We start from the raw sequence: 23,548 nt of genomic DNA, 5'->3' as shown, positions 1-23,548 counted from the left end.
CTGTCTGAGGTGTGGTGGTAAGGTGTTCCATCCTTTTGCTTCCAGGTATGAAAACGACTTTCCACCAGCTGAGGATTTCTTCATGCGGGGTATGTTGGCGAGTGACTGTTGGGATGGGCGGAGCGGTCTGGAAGGGGCGTACCAGTTGATGTGGTTGTTTAGGTAGCTGGGCCCTGCAGGCGAGTACCAGGAGTTTAAAGTTGATCCTCTTCTTGATGGTGAGCCAATGGAGGTTTCTCAGGTGTTCTGTGATGTGTTCTCTGCGGTGGATGTCTGGGATTAGTCTGGCAGCAGCGTTCTTGATCTGTTGCAGTTTGTTCAGGTTCTTCTTGGAAGTTCCAGCGTAGAGGGCGTTGGCGTAGTGGAGTCTGCTTGTGACAAGGGTGTGTGTCACGGTTTTCCGGCAGTCGGTTGGTATCCATCTGACAATCTTTCGTAGGAGCCAGAGGATGTGGAAGCAGGTGGCGGCGACGGAGTTGACCTGTCTGGTCATGTTGAGTCGAGGATGACGCTGAGGTTGCGTGCGTGGTCTGTTGGGGAGGGTGTTTTTCCCGAGTGTGTAGGGCCACCAAGAGTTGTCGCAGGCTGAAGGTGAGGGTCCCATGACGAGGATCTCAATTTTATCGGAGTTCAGTTTGAGGCAGCTTTCCCTCATCCAACTGGCCACAGCTTCCATCCCGTCTCTGAAATTTTTCCTGGCTGTTGCTGGGTTCTCAGGCAGGGAGATGATCAGCTGGGTGTCATTAGTGTAGGAGACGATATTCATCCTGTAGTTCCTGACGATGGTGGTGAGTGGGATCATGTATATGTTGAACAGCGTGGGGCTCAGCGATAATCCCTGGGGTACTCCACAACTGATGTTGGTGGGCTCTGATTGGTGAGGTGATAGACTGACTCTCTGAGTTCTGTCAGACAGGAAGGTGTGAATTCATTGAAGTGCTTTGCCTTGTATGCTTGCTGCGTGTAGGCTGGTGCATAGTATAAGGTGAGATACCGTATCGAAGGCGGCTGAGAGACTGAGGAGGGTGAAGGCTGCTGTCTGTCCTTGGTCGAGGAGGAAGTGTATGTCATCTGTGGCTGCAAGCAAGGTGGTTTTGGTATTGATCTGAATATTGATTAGGAGACGTCTAGGATGCTGTTATCCTCGATGTGTTGGTGTAGCTGAGTGTTAATTGCTTTCTCAGCGATTTTTAGCTCGAAAAGGTAGCAGTGAGATGGGGCGGTAGTTCTTGAGGTTGTGGGTTTCTTTAAAAGTGGGCGAATCTCAGCATGCTTCCAGTCTTCAAGGTAGGTTGCTGCTTCAAGGGAGCAGTTGATGGTTTTGCAGAGTTATTGAAGACGTAGTGTGGGCAGGGGTAAGTCGGGGCTTCCGAATGGATGCTTCTCATGATGGAGAGGGTGTTGTCCATCATGCAGGAGATCCAGGTGTGCAGGAGTTGAGTGGGTCCGGCTGATCCTGGCGGGCAGTGTTTTTGGAGCGTCCAGAGCGTCTCAGTCTGTTGCAGAGTTCCGGAGATGGAGGGATGTTGGTAGTCTCAGCCTGCGGTTTGGCAAATTCTTTGCTGATGTTAAAAAGTTCTTTGGTATGATGGAGTTGATGCAGTCTTGTAGGGCATCCTTCCTGGTGGTCCTGATTAGGTTGTTGTGGGATCATGTGGTAGTTTTGAAAGCTGCCAGGTCTTGTGGAGACTTGCTCTTTCTTCACTTCCTCTATAGCCTCCTGCATGTGCACTTAGATTCCTGGAGTGAGGAGGTGAACCAGCTGTTTTCGTTTTTTTTTTTTTAAGTGTGTTTCTCTGTGGCCGTTCGGAGTGGAGCCAGAGTGTCGGCACAGTTGCTGATCCATTTGCAGAGGTTCCAGGCTGATGTATTGGCGTCTGTTGTGTCAGGGGGAGGAGAGTTGGTGAGGAAGCTGGTGAGTTGCTGCTCTGGGATGTGATTCCATCTTCTGTAGATGTAGTGTCGCTTGAGTGTGCGCTGTGGGTATGGAGATGGAAATATGGATGCAATGGTGGTTGGTTCAATGTAGCGGGGTCAAGACGCCGATGGGGAAGTTGCTGCTTGCAGAAAAGATGGGGTCAAGAGTGTGCCCGGAGGTGTGCGTTGGTGAAGTAACTAGTTGCTTGAGTCCGATTGTGTTCAGGTTCTCAAGTAGGGTGGTGGTGTTGTGTTTGCTGTGATTATTGAAATGGAAGTTGGGGTCTCCTAGGAGCAGGTAGTTGCTGGAGGCGAGAGAGTGGGGGGCTATGAAGTTGATGATGGCGTCACTGAACGCTGGTCGTGGTCCAGGTGGTTTGTATATCAGGAAGCCACAGATCGTGGTCTTGGGGGTGGTGTGCACTTCGAAGTGCAGTTGGTCCATGATGGGGGTGGATTCCTGTTTGTTCACCGTCAGTCGGAGGGCGGACTTGTAGGCCCACAATGGCGAGGCCACCTTCACGTCTGGAAGGGCGGTCCTTGCGTACCAGCTTGTAGTCTCTAGGGATGGCGATGTCCGGGCCGGATGTTGTGTTGGTTCATGTCTCTGTGAGAAATGCGATGTCCGGGCGAGTGATGTCTAACAGGTCCCAAATCTTGACAGCGTGTTTGTGCAGGGAGTGGACATTCGTGAGCATGCATTTGAGGTGATCCTGAGATGGTTCTTTCGTTGTTGTGATTAGCTTTTAGTGAGTGGAGCAAGTAAAGTGGCAATGGCGGCAGGAGGAAACTCCGTAGGTGTTCTTGGGGGGAGGCAGAGTGACAGTTTCTCCGGCGTCCAGGTTTCAGAGCATGGAGGGTTATTGGGACACACTGTTTTATTGGGTGGTATGAGTTCCAGGGTCCAAGGCGATGGGCGCGGTATAGGCGTGGACGGGCATAGATTGGCTTGCCTTTGGCACGACCGTGCAGCAGTCACCCTTAAGAAAAGGGGGGGGGGTATTGGTGAACTGGTTGGCGGGAGGAACTACAAGGGTGGATCCACGGGGGCGGCAGCAGCAGCTGCGAGGAGCAAAACGGAGAGCGAAAGAGAGGAAAGAGTGGCAAAGTAAAGCAAAAATTAAAGAAATAAAGTTAAAAGGCAGAGAGAGGCAAAGTAGAGCAAAAAGAAATAAATCAATCAAAGAAGAAAGGCAGACAGACAGACCTCACAGATGCCGATGGCCACTATGGATGAGGCGCCAGCGGGTGCCTGCGGGTGGAGGCGGGCCTCAACACAGAGCCAACAGGCTCTGCTGGGAGACAGGCAGCAGCATTGGCATTGCAGGGGGAGTGACAGACGCTGGCCAAAAGATCAGTTCAGTCCATTTAACCTGCCTGCAGCATACGACGTGAGAAATGAGGCACCACCGATGCGTGCACGTTATAGACAGTGCGCATCCTCGGGTACCATGGTAACAGTGTTTGGCACACTTCTGGGTTTCTCGGTATGCCTTTGGAAAGTAACTACTTCCGGCGCCTCAGATGAGATGAGCCTTCGAGCCTGTTTTAACGCCTATTTAACCTGGTGCAGCACTCTTTCAGGCAGTGTCAAGATGCGGAGCTCTGGAGGCTGAGTATAGCTAACATTACAGGCGACTCTCCTTGACAAAGAAAGTGCGGGAGGGGGGCTGACTTTAACTGTTTGGTCTGACTCCATTATTCAGCGGGTTTATAAACTGTGCTTTTGAATTTACATAGTGTCTGACAATAGGGCTCACCCCTCCGAGTGTCCATGATGTAAGAATCCATCTACAAGGAAGTAGGTCTTGTTGTCTTAAGGACTTTTCGCCCGGCTGTGATCACAATGTGTGGTTGGCACTTTCACATTACTTGATTTAGCGATCATGGCGGTAGGAGCAATACAACCCCTGCTGCTACACTGCAATGTTTGTCTGTTTGTTCACCAGTAATATTAAGAATACAGAGGATTTACGGTGCAGATGATTTCTGGGATTTGCATGAACACGAGAGCGCGCTGCATGATAATAATTACTAGGTAAAATAACTTTCTGCACTGCTGAATGAGTGGTATGCAGGAACCTAAAGTAGCATTGGGCTACCTATAAGCTCATGGGCATGAGGTTCCTTTTGCATGGAACGTAAAGAATGCAGGGCATGTATGCTCAAATTGGATGCCCTGCTGCATGCGCATTTACCACAGTATATTGTGATATCTTTGTCTCTGTCTCGCCCTGTAATCTATATAGGGACTTGAATAGAGTAGAACAAAAGACCAGAAAGATGTCAAATTGAGACAAGGTTATAAGTGATGCTTGTGAGTAGTTATTGCATGCCGTAGTGTGCAAGCAGAACAATTGGTCCGGACGAGAGCCATTCTGACCTTTGGCAGCTAAGAGAACATGGCTGAAACATGCCGACCCACATTATGGATGTAAGAGGTCATGGTTCCCTCAACATCCATCCATCACTGTTTTAACCGTTGTCCACGTTTACCATAAATAAAGCATACCAATCTGGTAAAGTATCCATTAGACAATTTTAACTTCACTTTTTCACTCAAAAATTCCAGGTCTGCTGTAACCAGACGTTGCAGCACACCGCTGACAAGCTAGATGTCTGGGTTGGGACCCCAGTGATGAAGCATGCCACTAACTAGGTTGGTGGGTGAGGGGTCTCACACCCAAGGGAGTGTAATAAAAATCTAGCTCCTTTCCTCGTTTTCTCACGCCAGGGGAGCACAGAGCAGCAAAATTACTAGTTTTAAGTGGAAACAAAGTGGGCTGCATATGGGAGGGATTGTGTTTTTTGGCAGTGTTTTTAATGGTTTATGTACTACAGGGGGAATATTTGCAATTGCACCAGTGGTTGCAGTTTCCTTTATCTTGGACTGAGTAACTGATAGCATTGACAATATCATATAAATAATAATACCCTCAGAGGAGCTCTAGAAACAACAACCTTTACTTATAACAGAGGAGTGGAAGGAAGGGAAGTAGGGGATGGGCATATGTTTCATAAAGGCCAACCATGATTGTTAGATATCACATAGATCACATGATTATATGTTGTTGGGCTTGTTGTTTTCCTGGCTCTAGATTTAAACCTGAACCTGTCTTTCTGATCTATATATCACGCATCAATAATTATTCTCAATATATATGCATGTTATTGCATTATAAATTCATGTCATCAAACACGGCTGCATTCACGCATTAGCAAATGGATGACTGTTCTCTTTTCTCTGCACATGCTATGTATTGCTAACAATAAAAACAGTTAATAAAATAAGTAAACTACTGGTGGTGGGTGTCCTTAGATCAGCAGTTAGTTCATTCGGCACACCAATTTAGCCCCTGAGAAAACCTGATGGGATGTGGAGAATGATTCAAGATCAGTGTCACCAGAACTGAGTCAGCCTCTACTGCGGCAACATCAGTGCTCAACAGTACAACTGTTGTAGAAAAGAGATGAGGAAATGATAAGCAGTGACAGATTTATCATATGATTTCCTTTCGGTTGTCATTGATAAATCAAATCAAGATCTGTTGGCATTTCACGGGTAGTTTCAGTAGACCTATACAAGGTTTCTTATGGATTATGTGCACTGACTCACTTTATATCGCAGCTACAGATTTGGTTAATTTTTCATGTTGATACCAGAATGGCACATTACATAAATGATATCATGATAACCGAAGACACTAATGAGCTAGTCTCAGAGACACCTATGCGCTTGGTTGAGTACTGACAGCAGAGGTGATGGGTGATCATCCACAAGAAAATGCAGGAGACCTGCACAATGAAGTGAAATTTCAGGGTACTGTGCGATCAAGAACCAATTTAAAACACCCCCCAAAATGACACTGATAGAAACCTTTAACTATTATGTTGTAACACAAAAGAGGAAGTACAGATGATTATTGGGCAGATGCGGTTCAGGAGGCAACATATTCCACATCTAGGTTTGATAATGTATATGCTGGACAATTTCGTAAGGAAAAATACAACCATTCATGAGAGAAAAATATGCTAAAGCAACAGTATTGCTTAGTCCAGTCACAGAGGGAGATACCTTTGAGCTAGAAGTAATGATCCAGGATGATAAGGCAGTTTAGAGTATGTGGTAGAAAAAAGGACAACAGACAGTGCCAGAAGGATTTTAGACTGGGAAGTTGACACCATCTGTGTGAAATTACGCTCCGTTATAGAAAGAACTAGCAGGAGCACAATGAGCATCCGTACATAAATAAAGAATTATAGGAGCTGAACAGTATTGGTAACAAGAGTTTCTCTGCTAGATTCGTAAAAGGAGGGGTGAATGCAAGCGAATGCAAGAATGTTACAAAGGAGGAACAACCGGATGCCTTGTATACAATAGCATTGATCATCAGGAGATGGCAACTGTGAACGAAGTTCAATAAGAGAGAAAACCTACACGCACACTTAGAGATGGTCACCTTCTCAAGGACTGGTGAGCTGGGCTTAAACTTGAAGGAAAGATGAATAGAGGATTAAAAGCACACAAATATGAAGAAGAGAGCAAACTGTGACGAAATGTGGAAAAAGGGACAAAGGTGTGAAATCTATGTGGGCCAGGTTGACACTCATAGCTGAATACTTATTTATCTGAATATTTTCACGATAGTTTCAGAAATTTGGTGAAGCACCAGGTGAGACAGACAGGGCTGCCAACACAAATCTCCTCATTTTGAGTGGCTTAAATCTGTATTAAGGACCAAAAATAGGGACTATGAGATATGCATCTTTCAGGTTAGTCCTACCATCCAATTGTCCCATAAAAGAATGTACTGAGAAGATGAACAAAAGCAAAAAAACACAAATGATGGATGGAATGCTGAACCAATCAAACATTAAGAGACCCAGTAACAGATCTGGGTTTAATCCATCAATTCTTATGCTCACCATGCCATCCCAGTTTGGACCCAGCCATGTGAAATCAGTCTTGACCCTGTTCCCCCATGGGAACAGTCCAGCCTGAACTGCCAGGCCAGATGAACATTCATCACATTGAAAAGCCGATAGACAAACCCGTTATTAAATTCCCAGAAGTTGATTATGAGGTATGTTCCCTGTCCTTTTTCTCTGAGAGGAAAATATTACTGACAAAAGCTTTGGGATACAGAAGAACCTTGAGAAATCTGGCCCCCACCCACTTGTTCACAAAGATTAACACTTCCTTGGCACTTCTAAAGAGATAAAACAAGAAATTCTAATTGGAATCACGTGTCAGTCTGGATATAGCAATCAACCCAGGTTATAATTTAATCGTATTATAGACTAAATGTGAACAACACACATCAGTCTTCCTCTCAGCCTTTGATCAGAAGAAGGCATAATCTGTACTTTGATATCATGCTGATGGCTTAAGGTCTACTGAAGTCATGTTTGCTGCCCCTTTGGTGGGGAAATAAAAAAAATCTAAATCCACTGGATGCTTCTTTCAGAGTCTCAGGTTCTCTGGGACCCCACCTTATCTAACTCAGTTTAAAATCCTAGGAATAAAGATATTTTTCAAAAAATCCTAGGCACTTGGGACTAGATGTATCATCTTATGAAATTGAGATTACCTAATTACGATTCCCTTAGTCATCGCTATTCTAATTTATGAAACTCATGAAGTTTCAATTTGCGTTTCCTAATGGGTCGCAAGTGACCTATCTCAATAATACTCATAAGGTTGGTCGCAATTTGAGACCCATTAGGAAACGCTAAAATCATAAGGATGGTGGCCTCCTGGGCTCAGCAGACCCCCATGTTTGAAACTGCTTTTAAATAAAGTAACTTTTTTCTTTTTTTAAATGCATCCCGTTTTCCTTAAAGAAAAACAGGATGCATTTAAAAAAATAAAAGGAAAAGTTTTCGTTGAATCTTTTAAGAGTACAGTTGTGTGTGGGACCACTGCCTGCTCTTAAAAAATGTTTTTGCATTGAAGTAGGAGGTAAAATGCGAATGTTTTGTGAAAGCATGTCAGTCACAAAACATTCCTGTATACCGCTGCGATTCGGTATTAGGAAGGGACGCCCTTGACCTGCCCCTTCCGAATACTGAATCGGTATGTAGTCACAATCCTAATTTGTGATTCAGTAACAAGTTGCTGATTCGCAAATTGGTGTTCATACATACCAAAATGCATTTTTGTGGGCGAAAACGCCCAATCGGGCCGTTTGTGACTGCAAAAATGCATGATACATCTGGCCCTTGGATTTTAAAAGCGGTGGCACAGTGATCTAATTCCTCAATAAAATGTTCTTTCAAAATACGAGACTGGGTCACTGAAGCAGCATTGAAGGTGAAGAATTCCCTACCCTTGGATCCACCTTAATCAGGAATAATCGTTTCCTCTATGTGAATGGGGAACAGTTTGCATTTCCCCCAAAAAATGTTTATCCGATGGGCTCATCCTGAGAAGATTTTGTGGGCTAGAGGTGGAGAATAGGGGCATATATATGCTTATCTCAATTCAACAAAATTAAAACTGATGAAGCATCACCAGAGTCCTTTCATGAATGCAGGCTTCACTGTTGGAAAAACACAGGGCTAACCAGAACGTTTTGCAGGGCAGGGCGGCACAGCATCAAGCCATCAACATAGGAGTGTGGCTGGAAGCATGGTCTTTGGCAAAGGGGTTGCTTGTTGCAGGCACTAAGGCAAAGAAATCTTCATTTTCCAAAACTGGCCATTTACCACGTAGAAAGGCCACATCTACTGGCAGGCCAGTAACTGCTTTGAACCACAAAATAGGGGGACATTATCATCGCCTTTTACGATTACTGTGTCACTTTTTTTCGTTTGGTTACCCATAAAATGTTTGGTTAAGATCCTACGTGCAGGTCCACATCTGCGTGGTCATTTTCAATATATTTTCCTTCAAACTGCTGCACTTTGCATCCTAATGCTTCTTGGTAACTTAGTAGTCTCTACAACAAACTTTTCAGGAAGGCCACAAGTGTAATAACAGTATTCTCCATAAAAACGGCTGCCTGTATAATGACCTAACAATGAGCATGTTGCTTTGCAGTCACGTAAGTTTGGGGTCAAACGAATAAATAATAAAACTTAAATACCTTTGCACTCAGGTGCAGGTCCACTCCAATTTCCATATTGTGTACAGTGAATTGATGCCTCTCCAATCAACCACAATTGTTTCGAATTACAAGAGTAGGTTACGCCTGCTTGATAGTCAAACTCTTCTTGCCCCGCGCTACTGTGTGTTCCATCCACTATGTCTGGTGGCTTTTGGCAAAAGACAGCTAAAAGGAAATAAGTTTGAAAAGTACATGGGTCAAAATAAATTACTACATAGAAACTGCAGGTAAATGCATGGAATGGTTTTCCTTAAAAGCACAAGGCTAATTCCAAAAACCAGCCAACGTGCTTTAATGCTTTGTCAGGGGTAGTAAGCACTATATAAATGTAATTACAATACAACACAATATACAAACCCCACTGGCCCACAATAATACTAATACCATAACACTCAGCAATGGGGCAGTAAATTGCATTTCATACAGGCTGCACTATAATTTGCATACACTGACACTCTTACACTCACATAAGATAAAACTGCTGTGGGTCATGTCCATTATCCAGTACTGTACCAGTCCACAGCAATAAGCCACCTATCACCAACAGAACAGGCATGGAATAACTGAAGAGATCTGCTATGTGCTGTTGGCAAACTGAGGACTTTAGTTTAGTCTACCATTGTAAGTCTCAACACGCTAAATACTATGACTGCTTTTTTGACAGCTCATAATGACAATCAGATCTGGAATATTAATAAAGTCCATCCGGCACATTCTTTCATAATTTCGCCGTCCAAACTATGCCAGCTCAGTATCACAAACTTTAAACACAATATTTCAGAAAGGATAATCCAGTGCGTAATCTGCTAACTGGACTATGATTATAGGAAATACCATAAAGGGGCCTGCAGAATGGTTCAAAGCTACCAGCTTACATAAAACCATGAACTGTGCACCTCTCTCTCACACGGCTTTATCCATCACACTGCTAAATGCTGCATCCTGTAAGACCACCAAACTTTGGTAGTTATCACACACAACATGGAAACTTCCCACTTAGGATCAAAACAAGACAACACACTTCCAACCACTCTTTCTAGCATGCTACCCACATAGGCAAGTGTTTTAGCACCCCACACAGCGGTAGTAAGTACTACACAAATGTTACAATAGGGGAACCCCCAAAGTGTCCAAAAGCAGCAACTATCGTTTTGAAACTGTGAGACTTTATAAATCTGCAAATGGTACTTGAAAGAAGTAAAACAAATCATATCTGTACACCTGCGACTGCTGGCATTACACATTGATACTGTGTTTCTTAAACAGTGTTTAAGCAAGCCAGTTACTATAGGAAGGTTACATCAAAAATACTAAGCACAGTCAATGGAAGAAGGCACCGAAACCGACAGGAGGTAGGGAAAGGCCGTTGTTCACACAACTGTGTCTGATCACCCACGAAATATAAAGGGACTCAGCAGCATGGGTTCTGGAAGTGTAAACAGCTGGGCATGTGACTGGTCTTCAATAGTGTGTTTTTTCTGTATGGTGTTCAAAAGTTCTCATGTCCTCTGACAGGCGCTGCTGGGCATGCCTTTGGTCTAGAAAAAACGGGTGGCGGCACATAAATAGCTAGACATCAAAAGAGTAATAGATGAAAACTCTTGAATCATTCTACTTCATTGTTTTTTTTTTTTTTAAATTGTCTATGAACTTACAGATTTACGAATCATATGCAAATCAGCAACGTGGTCAGGAAGATTAACCTGAACTGTCCCTTTTGGCATGGGGCCAAGACTGATTTAAAAATGTTTTTTCTTATGTGATGGAAGATTAACAATTGGCGGAGTTATTCTGATTAATTTAACCATTCTCTCAACCACTTATCATTTTTCTCAGTGAGTCGAAGTAAGTGGTATGCCCAGTTATCTACAGGACAAGGGTCGAGCCAACGTCGAAACATGTCCATACAACAGACCACCAGTCACTGTCGAGACACTCGAAGTCGAGACCAGACAAGTCGAAATCTCAGTCGACGTCAGGATTTTGTAGGTCTCTGTTGACGACTGTGCAATGCCAATCGATGTCGAGACAACCATCACCAGTGACACCTGTCTCACAAAGAGCGACACCTCAAGCACCATCGACAGCACAACCAGCTGCAGAGACAGCGCTACCTCAACAAGGTCGGATGGTCACTATTCGGAGTGGGTCATCGGGAGCTTCAAGAGCATCATCGCTAGGACACATCTCGCCCATAAACCGGTCTCTGAGATGGTTGGAGAGCCTTAACAAGTCCCCGACTTCTCCAGACTCACAATACTCATTCCTATATTCGCCATCAGCGTCGTTGTCACGAACACCTTCGCAAACAACGCACACCGAGTGAGCAAGGCCAACATCAGGCCAGTCAAGTCCTAAACGTCAACGCAGCCTGTTGCGATCCAGGCGACGGTCTAGATCAAGGTCTGCTAGATCACGACATCAGCGGTGAACTTCTTTGTGGTCGACAACATCTAACTCCTTTATTAGAGACTATTCTCCAACCCTGATGAATTCCCCTCCGGCTTGCGTGTCCCCAATGGACGATATAACAACCTTCAACGAAGTGTTAGTTAGAGGGGCCCAGAAACTAAACATAGATGTTCCAGAACCGACAACCTATTCGTCAGTGATTTTTGAGACCCTACATCATCGAACATCTGCCAGGCAGTTGCTACCACTGGTGCAACAGACAATGGAAACGTTTTTTACTCCGGCAAGCCTGCGTTCAGCGCCAGCTGGGATCTTAAAGAAATACAAGGCCCGAGAGCAGGATCTTTTATTTCTCAGAGCTGATCCACCACCAGACTCTTATTTTAGCCGCAGCCCGCAAGACCCATTCGGTGGCCTCATCTTCAACGGTCCCTCCAGATAACGAGAGCAAACATCTGGATTCATTGTGCAGAAAAATGTGTGGCACATCAGCGGCAGTCATGAAAGTCTCGAGTGCCTCTGCACTGTTGGGGAGATACGACCGGTCTCTATGGGACTCCCTGAGCAGGTTCGTAGAAAAATTGCCTAGGGAAGACAGGCAAGATTTCCAAGAGATCCTTCAGGAGGGGAGTTTGGTGTCCAATCAGATTATCAGTGCTGCTGCGGACGGAGCAGACGTGACCACTCATGGCTACGCACAAAGCATTTGTGTAAGGAGGTCCTCTTGGCTAAGGCTTACAGGGTTAAAGCAGGAAGCACAACACTGCATCCTAAACCTGCTGTTTAACGGTAACTCCTTATTTGGCGCCCACACGGATGACGAGATGGCTAAGAAGAAGTCAGAAGTTGACACAATGAGAGCAGTGGGGCTAGAGAGGCGCAAGGACTTTAGGCAGAGGTAGAGGCCTTATTACAGGCGCCCTTATCAACAGAGGGATCAAACCATCATTGGTCCCAAAGACCCCAGCAGAAACAAGGACAACTTCTGTTTCAGTCCCGCAAAACAACACGAGATCGCAGACCAAGCAGGCCACACCAGTCTACCCCCAAGGCATCGGGCAAGCAATGAGAATTTGCTTCCCTTAATTCTGTCCACCACTCCAGTTGGGGGGAAGTATTACAAAGTTTGCTCACGAGTGGCATGCCATAACAAGAGACAAATGGGTGCTAAACAGAGCTACCACATCAACCTACTGGAACTGAGAGCGGTTCACCTTGCTCTCAAATCGTTTGCACCATCGATCAAAGGAAAATGACTCCTGGTCTAGACGGACAATACAACTTTGATGTATTATCTAAACAAGCAAGGGGACACAAGATCCCGTTCCCTGTCACGGGAATCTCAAACCATCTGGCAATGGCTGATAGCGAGGGGAATGTCCCCCACAGCAGTCCACCTCCCAGAACAGCAAAACTCAGAATCGGATTTCCTAAGCAGAACTCTCAGAGTCCCACGATTGGGTTCTTCACAACAAGGTTGTAGCAGACATCTTCGAGCGGTGGGATCAGCCTCAGTTAGTTCTGTTTGCAAACGACGTCAACAAAAAATGCCCAGACTTTGTGTCCAGGTTCTACCGTCCGGGGACTCAAGGGAATGCCCTGTTGATAGACTGGTCAGGGATATTTCTCTACGCCTTTCCACCGTTTTCCCTGATACCAACTGTAATCAACAAGCTTTACAGATCCAAAGCCAGGATGATACTCATAGCCCCACAATAGCCTCAACAATACAGGTACACAGATCTCCTCCAGTTGTCAGAGCAGCCGCACAGGAGGCTGCCGTGCAGACCGGATCTCCTCTGCAGACTAGGAGGGAAAATTCTACATCCCAACCTTCCCTCGCTGTGCTTGACAGAATGGCTTCTGAATTCCTGCAATATGGACATCTAGGGCTCTCGCAGGAATGTAGGAACATTTTAAAGGAGTCTAAAAGGCCGTCTACGCGACGCTCCTATGCGTTCAAGTGGAAGAGGTTGTACATGTGGTGCCGGCAGCACGATCACAATCCTATTTTGGCACAGGAGGAAGTTATCTTGCCTTACCTGTTACATCTGGTGAGGTCAGGTCTGCAGTTCTCCTCTATTAAGGTACATTTATCTGCCATTACAGCTTATCGTAAATCGCCCTCTCAAAAATCCTTCTTTACTATGCTAATAGTTAAGGATTTCTTAGACGGCTTGAAGAAAGTCTTTCCACCAATTCGGAAACCCTCACCCCCCCATGGGAAATGAATGTGGTCTTATCTAGACTCATGACCTCTCCTTTCGAACCCATCCACAAAGCTTCTTTGCGAACACCTTAAGTGGAAGACAGCTTTTCTGGTAGCCATTACTTCGGCTAGGAGGGTCAGTGAAGTTCAGGCTCTACGTTCGGGGGAACCCTTCACGGTTTTCCATGATAACAGAGTGGTTCTGAGAACACATCCATCGTTCTTGCCTAAGGTGGTGTCGGACTTCCACATTAATCAGACGATATTTCTTTCAACATTTTTCCCTAATCCTGTTACTCCGGCGGAGAAAGCTTTGCACTCCCTGGATCTTAAGAGGGTGCTCAAATTTTACCTGGATAAGACTAGGTCAATTAGACAATCTGATTGTCTCTTTGTTAACTATGAGCATATGAGGACAGGCGACTATGTCCAGATGGATAGTTTCATGTATTTTGACTACTTTTCGATTGGCTAACAAACAATTATCAGTTAGGCCTAAGGCTCACTCAACGAGAGGGAAGGCGGCGACTGCAGCCCTTCTTAAGAATGTACCCATCTCCAAGATTTGTAAAACTACCACATGGAGATCTGTACATACTTTTACCAGGCACTATTGTACAGATTCAGATGCCAAAGCAGTCACTCAAGTGGGTCAAGATTCCCTAAGAAATTTGTTTGCATAGCACATTGCTTTTTCCTGCACTTCTATCATTCAGTCCGCAGAGGTAGGGGATGGGCTTGCTAATCTATTCAGTGTTTATGACTATTGGTGAGGATCCCCTGGAAGAGAAGGATAAGTTACTTACCTGTAAATCCTAGTTCTCTTCCAGGGGTATCCTCATCAAAGTCATAAACAACCCACCCTCCTCCCCGGACACGATTTTTCAAAGTGTAGCGATAACCATGTGTCTAGTCTATTGCTCTTTATCACTGTATAAAAAGTACTGACCTAACTGTGAACCAGCTGTCACCTCACTCTCACCCCTGAGAATGGTGGGATACTGGAGGTGCTCAGGGACTTAAAGGCACAGTGCCAATTTTTTGGTTCTGCTGTATTAACCTGCATGCAGCCTATTGGCTAATAATGCTCCTTTATTTTAAAATGGATGGCTTATACTTTCTATGACTTCTACTTTGACTACAGAAAGTTTTAACTTTAATGGAAGGTTTTAATTTATGTTAAAAAAAAGCCTGTTTCTCAACATAGACTGCATTGCTGTTTACACATGCATATATTATATTTGTATTGAAAGTATCTACAAAAATGTTATTTTTCATATATATTTCATACATATACATGTCTGTTTGTATATGCTCCGGGGTCCCCGCACCTGGGTGGGAATATTCAGTGTGTATGACTATTGATGAGGATCTCCTGGAAGAGAAGTATCCTTACAGGTTAGGTCAATATAAGCAAAGTCAGAAGGACATAACATTGCCTAGCGCTTTTGTTTTGTTTTCCCCTTCTCAGTTCCCTTCGCTTTAGGGTTTGCAACGTGATTCCCCAGTCGAGATTCGCTGCTCTAACCTGTGCTTGCTCCCCAGCAAGCTATTACCCCTTCTTCTTGGTTATCCTAATGTTCATCAATGCCATTGTTTGGAGAAGTGGGTAAGCAGTCAGATGGACGCAGAATTCTATTTACCTTGACCTTCGGCAATCATATGACTTTCCATATATATGTTTTTATCACAATCAATGTCTTTGCTGGTACTTTACTCATCTGGTTCCCCATTCTCCTGCTGAGACACGCTTCACTGGGATGAGCTGTTGCTTGTGAGAACTTACAGTGTGTGTAGCTCCTTATCCAACAGTTATGTCTCTTTTCTCCTCCCTACCCCATCTCTTCCTCACAGAGTATAGTTCCAGGAACTCATGTTCTCTGTTCCTGGGTTATACCAGAGTGGAGGTGTGGGACACACATCTGAGTTCACTCGCTACCTGCTTGATTTGTGATAGTTTGCTACGTCGTACTAAGTCATAGCATCAGCCATCAGTAAAATAAAAGATGATATAAAGATTACCAAGAGAGGGGGGTTTCTGATGAATGAACTTAGCAAGTTAATTGTCCCGGATTCTCCTTTGGTTGCATGAGAATAGCTCATCACAAGCTTCCCCAGATCCTGGAATGGATTCAATCATGTCTGGTATACAAACTCCACTAGTTTCATTATTACAGTCTTTGAAACCTGCTAAATCTTTTTTCAGGGGATCCTATGTTATGTTATGTTCTGTGTATTTGTAGATCGCAATCCTCAACCAGGAAGTTATTTTGCCCTGATAAACAGTTCTAAGATGCACGTCTTTATTTTCTTGTATAACTCAAGAACTGAAGAGTCGTCCGATGTGCAAGGGAAGAATTTGGAGGTGAGGAAGGGGAAGGCATAGCTAGTGTCTCTGGTTCTACGTATTCTAATGCTGTGAGTGAGTAGGAGCCCGGCTGAGTGGAAATGATGTGAGTGCAAGAAGGTAGTCAAGCAGAGATTTGAATGGTCTGGAGTCTTCTGATCAGTTGGGTGTTGATTCTGAGATAGAGGCGTTGCCATAGTGCAGTTTGCTGGTGATGAGGGCCTTGCTGACGGTTCTACATTTCTTGGCTGGATGTCACCTCAAGATTTTCTGGAGTATTTGTGCTAAATGTGTTGAAGCCATTATTACACAAAAAATTATTTTTTGTCTCACAGCTTAAATGTGAGGTGGCATTTATAAGTTCATACATACTTTAAGAAAATTTGACCAGGACTATAACACTAATAAATGGTACTACTATAACTATCTAATATAACAACCTCATGATGAGATTTCTAGCAATTTTTGGACATTATCATATGATGCAAGTTGCACTCATAGGATAGAATTATTGACCATGAGGCAAGAAAAGCATTATATTTTAGTTTATACAGGTCATTTGTAGCAATTAAGGAACAAACAGTTCAGACGGATGAGGCTGCTAGAGCCTCTTTTCATAATGGACTTCAGTAAGAATCAAAAGACAGCATTTATTTGGTAGCCAACCGGCCTACAGCAAGATCTTTGACTGATCTCTGTCATCAAACAGAAGTTCCGCTAAAACTCTCAAAAATGTAAATAACCTGACCTCTTCGCAGAGGTCTGATTAAAGTAATTCCAGAGTCAGAAAAAGGTGACAGTCATGCTTCAGAACCAATACAGAGTGGAAGAATAAAACATTCCTTATCTAAGGAAGAAAAAAACTTCAGCACAAAAATGGCTGCTTATACTGTGATAAAGAAGGGCATTTTGTCAAACACTTCCCTTCTTTGGAGGGAACAAGACCCCCTCGACTATGACCAGCAAATCATTTTCATTTTATTATCGAATTTACCACTTCCAAGGATGCTGGCTTTACTAGAGTGTGGAGCTACTTGCTGTATGGTTGTCTGAAAGGCCATAAGTTCAGTAGTCAAACTAAGAATCCATTACTTTGGAAACAACAAGATGATATTCAAGGTATTACTGCACCTCGCTTACCTCAGGAAACGCGGTTTGGGAAATTGCACCTATAACACTGGCAACTTCTGAGGGACACACTGCATCTCTTTTGTTAAATGTAAATGGATGCTCCATCTTTTGCCATACTCGAGTACATCATGGTTCAGAAGGCATAGTCCAGTGATTGGCTATCTCCATCTAACACTAGAATCGCTTTACTGAAGAAGGGATATTTCCAGAGAAAAGGCTGGGAAACTAGACATCTATTACATGATGTCCTTCTACAACTAACTTGGAAGAACGTGAGTTACCACTACAATGTAAAGAATTTGCTGATGTTTTCAGACGTATGGAGGGCATAAAACCCCCACCCCAGGGGAGTTATGACAGTGCCGTCAATTTGAGCCCTATTGCTAGGATTTCCCCTTAACAGATATACTCTTTGACCGCAAAGCAGGAAACAATTTGAAAGGAAAAAAATAGAAACAAAATTGAAAAGAGATTAATCAGGCATTTGACATCTCCTGCAGGGCCAACAAATATTCTTTAAACCTAAGCATGATGGCAACTTTCAACTTTGCACAGACTAGAGGGGTTTACATTTTACAGCTATTAGATTTAGACAGCCCTTTCCTTTGATTTTTGTCCTACTTGATCAAGTAACAAATGCCATGATATGTACAAAGCACCATATACTTAGTACACAAGAGGGAGATAAAAGGAAGACTGCCTCTATTACAAGGTTTGGTCATTTTTTTTATTTCGTCTTGATGCCGTTTGGCCAGTGCAAAACACTAGCAGCCTTTTAACATTTTGTCAAGGCTATCCTTGATGCAAACCTAATCATCTATTTGGATGGGGGCGTGGCCTAGGAACATGGCAGACAGGACGTAATCCCCCTAAGCTCCAGGCTGGCCTTGCCTTTAAATTCTCCCCAATCCTGTAATATCCTAATCCTGTCTGCCCCTAAACATCTTCTCACACATTACCTACCAGTGCTCCCACGGCAGCTGTGAGCAGCATTTCGGTGTTTTTGGATGCGGACGGGGAGGCCCAGAGACATGGCTGGCCTGCACTGGGCCTGTGATCCGGGGACACACCTGAGACAATGGCAAGTCAGGGGGCGATCCTCGAGCTGTGCTCACTTGGGCAGGGGGGCAGAGACCAGGGGATCTGGAACATGGACTACCACGGGTGCACTGCTGCTCATCACAAACTCCAAGAAGAGGTCACCCCAGACAAAACCTACACTACAGGAGTCAGTAGAGAGCAAAGACCACAGCCGGGGAACCTGGAGGGGTTTCTGTTCCCCATCGTACACCTGGTGTCAACGTGCGGCCTTGGGTGGGGAGGGGCGCTGGAACCAATTTGGAGTACCGGCAGGAGATCTGGTGTCACCAGTGCATTGCTGCTAGTTACCATAGCCATGGGAAAGCATAAAAATGCTTGGAACCATGCGGCTAAAACCATCACTCAATATATCACGCCCGCCGCTGAGGTTACAGAACCCTCGAGAGCCAAGCTGCTGGCGGCCATACCGGAGTTTTGGTTGGCTCAAACACCAAATCGAATCTTCTCCGAGCAGACCTAAGAAAGGTGGCGGATAAAGTAACCGTCGCAGAAATAAATATGGTGGACCTTCAGGGGGAGGTAAAAGACCTCAAAAGGCACATAAAAAGATGAAGACAGCAGAGCTGCCCAAATGAGCAGAGGATGCAGAAGGTCGCTCCAGCCGGAGCAATATCAAAGTATTGGGATTTCCAGAAAAAGTAGAGGGGTTATCCACCAAAAAATTATTGGAAGAATGGATACAGAAGGAGCCCAATCACCAGGGCCCATCGAATTCTTCATCATGGAGCAGGAACACAGGACGTTAGTACCGCCTCTGCCATCAGGGGCACCCCCTAGGGCCATCATTGCTATACTCTTAACTATCGCAACAAGGACTGTATTCTTCAGGCATCCTGGGAACAAACACTCCCCAGTTCGGCAGCAACACTATCGCCATCTACCCAGAGTATACAAGACTCATCCAGGAACAATGGAACTACGCTCCATAGAGATGCAATATATGTTGTTGTATCCAGGAAGGCTGAAAGTTATATTTCAGGAAAAGGTGCACTTCTTTGATAGCCCAGAGGAGGTTTGGGAGTGTTTGTAACTCAGGGACCATGCCAAGGCTCTGGGTGGCAGGGTCAGCAAAAGATAAAACTGGAGGAGCAGGCCCAAGAACAATACCCGTCGATTGCCAGTGGGCAGGGAGAACCAAAATCTATTTCCTCTGGGTGCTCAGAGAGTAACACTCTCCAATCCTGTGGGGTAGAGGATAACATGTTAAGTCCCCAAGAGGATGTTGGATTGGGGGGATTGGCCCTTCAAAGGGTTAGGTGCCAGACTCCTTGGTGACCCTGGGAGGACTATAGAGCAGCTGCCAATGACTTGATGCTAGCACCCTGTTCATGTGAGAATGGTTGGATATGGGGCTGCCGAGTGCTGGAAAGCTTGGTGCTAGAGGTTTGAATCTACGTATGAGAAAGTGATGAATGTTACTTCTATGCAAGCCAGCCCTGCAGGGGGAGGAAGAATGTCCCGAGCCCTGAGGCCCTAACACCATACTACAGGGGCTACAACATAGCTGGGTCACCCACATTCACCTAGTTAAAATTGGGTGAGGTTAACTGAGGGAGGTGAGAGCGAATGGCTGTCTGGGAGCTCTGGTTGTGTGTTGATTGACTGAGTTAGCTGTTCCCTGTTGGGCAGGCTGGGTAATGGTGTGAGTCCTGGTACACGCTTTGGGTGAGCATTAGTAATGTTATGGTTATTCTACTTCTGCCCGTGGGTGGGAAGATGCATGGGGGGAAGGTTCCTTGAATTGGGTTACATTGTTTATCAGCAGTCTATGATTAGTAAGGCACATCGGCAGGAATGGCAATGAGCACTAAACACGTAGATGATGATGAGGGGTGATCTCCAAGTTATAACCTGGAATGTCAGGGGATTGGGCACATATTTAAAGGGCTATAGAGTACTTACCTTCCTGAAGAGGCACAAAATAGTCATCGCCTGCCTGCAGGAAACCCACCTAAATGATCTGGGCTGCACAGCTGGCTAAAAAGTGGTGGGGTCAGCTGTATCATTCCTCCTACTCATATGCCAGGTCTTCCTCACCTACTCCGAGGCTGATGTGGGGGGGTGATATATCCTCTTGCAGGGGTCCTTAGGTTGCTTACCACTTTCCCTATGAATACTTAGGCCCTGAACTCTGATGCCCTGTGGTTGTTTGCCAACATGCAGGACCTACTGACTCAAACTCTGGACTCGCCAATATTGTGGCCGGGGGGCTTCAATTGTGTGTTAGACCCCACCCTGGACAGGAACCCCCACGGACCGGCACAAAACCTCTCATGACTGAGGCCCTTTGCAGGACAATGCAAAATCTTGGCCTGTAGACTACAACACCCCACACAGTCAGCATACATGTGCCACTCACTAACTCACAGTACACATAGTCGACTAGACAAAGGGTTTTGGTGGCAGGAATCTCCTGCCTTGAGAACCTCAAGTTTAGTCATCTAGCACGACTTCTGTCGGATCACTCTCCGGTTAAATGCAGGATTGTGTGGGGAGTGACAGATCAGGGGGCGAGATCATGGGGGATGCCGGGAGATATTCCAGACGATCTAGAAGGGATGGAAGATTTATCAAATGCATTCACTGGCTTTTTTTGAGTCAAACTGGGGCTCAACAATGCACCGGTTCACAGAATCGGTGGCTGTTAAGACGGTGTTTAGGGGCACTTGTCTGGGTTTAACATACGTGTTCCATAGGCAATTGCAGTCAAATCTCCTTCGGGAAGAAACAGAACTTCCATGAACATAGGCAGAGAACCCACACAGCCCCGATGTATACAACAGGGAACACCTTGCCCAGCGAACAACTGCTGAAATCTGGGACAGACTAGATAAATATACACTACATCAATACAGACAGAGGCTGCACCAGGAGGGTGATAAATGGGCAAACTCCTAGCTTGGATGCCGTGCAGGGAGACGGCCCCTCCACTAACTACATGCTTACTGACCCCAAAGGGGGATATGGTCACCTCAAGGATGGGTATAGTGCAAACATTCAAATGGCACTTGCAATAGGTGTACTAGGCCGACCAGAGTATTGAGGCACAGCGATACTCGTGGTTCATGGGAGGACTAGATATCCTGAGACTCAGCCCAGGGGCAGTGGAAGATTTAGAAGCCCCTTTGAATTTGGAAGAATATGAGCGCCCTGGGAGCGCTCCCACGCACAAGGACACTGGGAGGGGATTGATTTCCCACATGAATTTTACCAGGCATTTTCACCCACCATAACGCCAAAGCTGCTGGAGGTGTTCCAGGAGGCGCGAGACAAGGGCATACTGCTGCCGACCATGGGGGGGGGGAGATTTGCATGCATCTGAAACTTGGGGGTTGGGGAGCTAGCGTACTCGGCTGCATATAGGCCCATAACAATTATCAGTTCTGATATGAAGGTGCTATGCAAGCTGCTTGCCACTCGCATAACGATGCACATGTCCCACCTGGTGCATGAGGATCAATGCGGTTTTATACCAGGACGGTACACAGGAATGAGCCTCCGGCTTCTATCATATATATTACACGAGGTTTAAGACGGCGGTGAGGAGATGGCACTGGTCGCCATCGACTTAGAAAAAGCATTCGATACAGTGGACTGGGTATACATACCTACTTGAGGTCCAGCAGTGATAGGGTTTGGTCCACAGTTCTGTAGCTGGGTCAGCCTCCTCTACACAGAGCCAAGGAGAAGCATTAGAGTGGGGGGTACCCGTTGGGAAGCATGGACACTGGGAAGAGGGACAAGACAGGGGTACCTGCTATTTCCACTCCTGTTTGCACTCGCTACTGAGCTGTTCGAGATCTGGTTGCACTGGGATCGATAGGGTTGTGGCATACCACTAGGGGAGATCAGACATATTTGTCTCTCTTTACACAGACAATGCTCGATTTTATATGTCCTCTCCTCACATCTCCATGACATGGTTGCTCTGGCTGCTCAACAGAACAAAGTCTTTACTGTTTCCGCTTGCTTTGCTTTCGGCAACCCCGCAGGAAGAATTGCCTCTATTGGTCCCGAGGTGGGAAACGGAGCAGTTAGATACCTGGGCATAAATGTAGCGCATACAACTGCACAACAGCTTAGACTGAATGTGGAAAGAGTCCTAGACAGACGTAAGTCCTCGATTTGCTTCTAGAACAAATTACCTACTCCATGATGGGCTGTTTAGCCATCTCGAAGATGGTGATGCTTCTGAGGTGTTTTTACACACTGCAGAATTCACTATGCCCCATACCAGTGTGGATTTTTAAACAGTTGAACTCCCTACTCTTTTCACTCTTGTGGGCGGGAGGATGTTGAAGGGTGGCACTGATGGCATTGAAGAAAACATACAAAGAGGGGGGGGTCTACAGGCCCGGAGTCTTGATCTATATTACTATGCGGCACAATTACAGAATGCAGCCAGCTAGCTGGATCCCGATGACAACTGGGAGAAACGCCTATTATTAGAGAGTGGAGCGTCTACCAGATCTACTGATGAAAGGGGCGGAACCCTCACCGAACGTCTCGTACATAGTGCGAAATACGGCATCTTTGTAGCAACGGTTTACTCAAAAAGAGCTGAAGAGAGCCCCGTTTCACTGGGTGCTCTCAGTCTGAACACTAAAACCTGTCAGGCACATAATGCGGGAAGTGTCCTTTCAGGAATGGTGCATTGGGAGACCTTGATATCATTTGAGGAGGCTTGTATGGCATTCTCACTGGGCCAGGGCCACTTACTACATCATGCCGGGTTGGTGGATATAGCCAGGGCAACATGGCCTACATTCCCAGAGGCCTTTAGAATTACGCACACTCTAGGAGTACTCTTATCAAGCAGGACATGTTGCCACTTGATTACATTATTATATAAGGCAATGAGATTGGACGGGGGAGGGAGGTCACGTCCCACAATCACGGGCATCATTGGAACTTGATCTAGACGAACAGCTGAGGGAGGAGGACTGGTCTCATTTAACACTCTCACCCACATGGTCTCTTGTAACATTGGCTTGAAAGTAATCCACTACAACTTCCTGCATAGTACATAGGTAACTCTGTTATCACTATGCAAAATGTCTACCTCCCGCTCAGATAAGTGTCCCAGATGCGGAGACGGTAACGCTGTTTTCTTAAATCTGGCCTGGCACTTCCGGGGGGTACATAAATATTGGGTACAAGTGGTGGCGGACTCAAGGAGAACAGTGAGGATAAATGCAGCACTAATGCCACAGTGTTGGATCCTAGGGAACATACATTGTCCAAAAAAGAAGATGCTGACATACAAATTCCTGCAATTGTTCTAGCAAAGCGCAGAGTAGCTATAACATGGATGGGATAAAA

General features: G+C 45.4%; 1 protein-coding gene across 2 annotated transcripts in view; it reads right to left on the bottom strand.

The window, feature by feature from the left end:
* The window catches only part of LOC138299906 (membrane cofactor protein-like), a 637,582-nt gene that overhangs the window by 391,505 nt on the left and 222,529 nt on the right, over window positions 1–23,548 (bottom strand). For both annotated transcript variants that reach the window (XM_069238620.1, XM_069238621.1), the window contains exon 7: window positions 9,006–9,191. In XM_069238620.1, coding sequence (XP_069094721.1) covers window positions 9,006–9,191 — 186 coding nt within the window. The remainder of the gene's footprint in view (window positions 1–9,005; window positions 9,192–23,548) is intronic.

This window comes from Pleurodeles waltl, chromosome 6 (genome assembly GCF_031143425.1).
Source record: "Pleurodeles waltl isolate 20211129_DDA chromosome 6, aPleWal1.hap1.20221129, whole genome shotgun sequence".
NCBI lineage: Eukaryota > Metazoa > Chordata > Amphibia > Caudata > Salamandridae > Pleurodeles > Pleurodeles waltl.
Note: the sequence above shows the minus strand (reverse complement) of the source record. Positions and strands in the feature narration are given on the sequence as shown.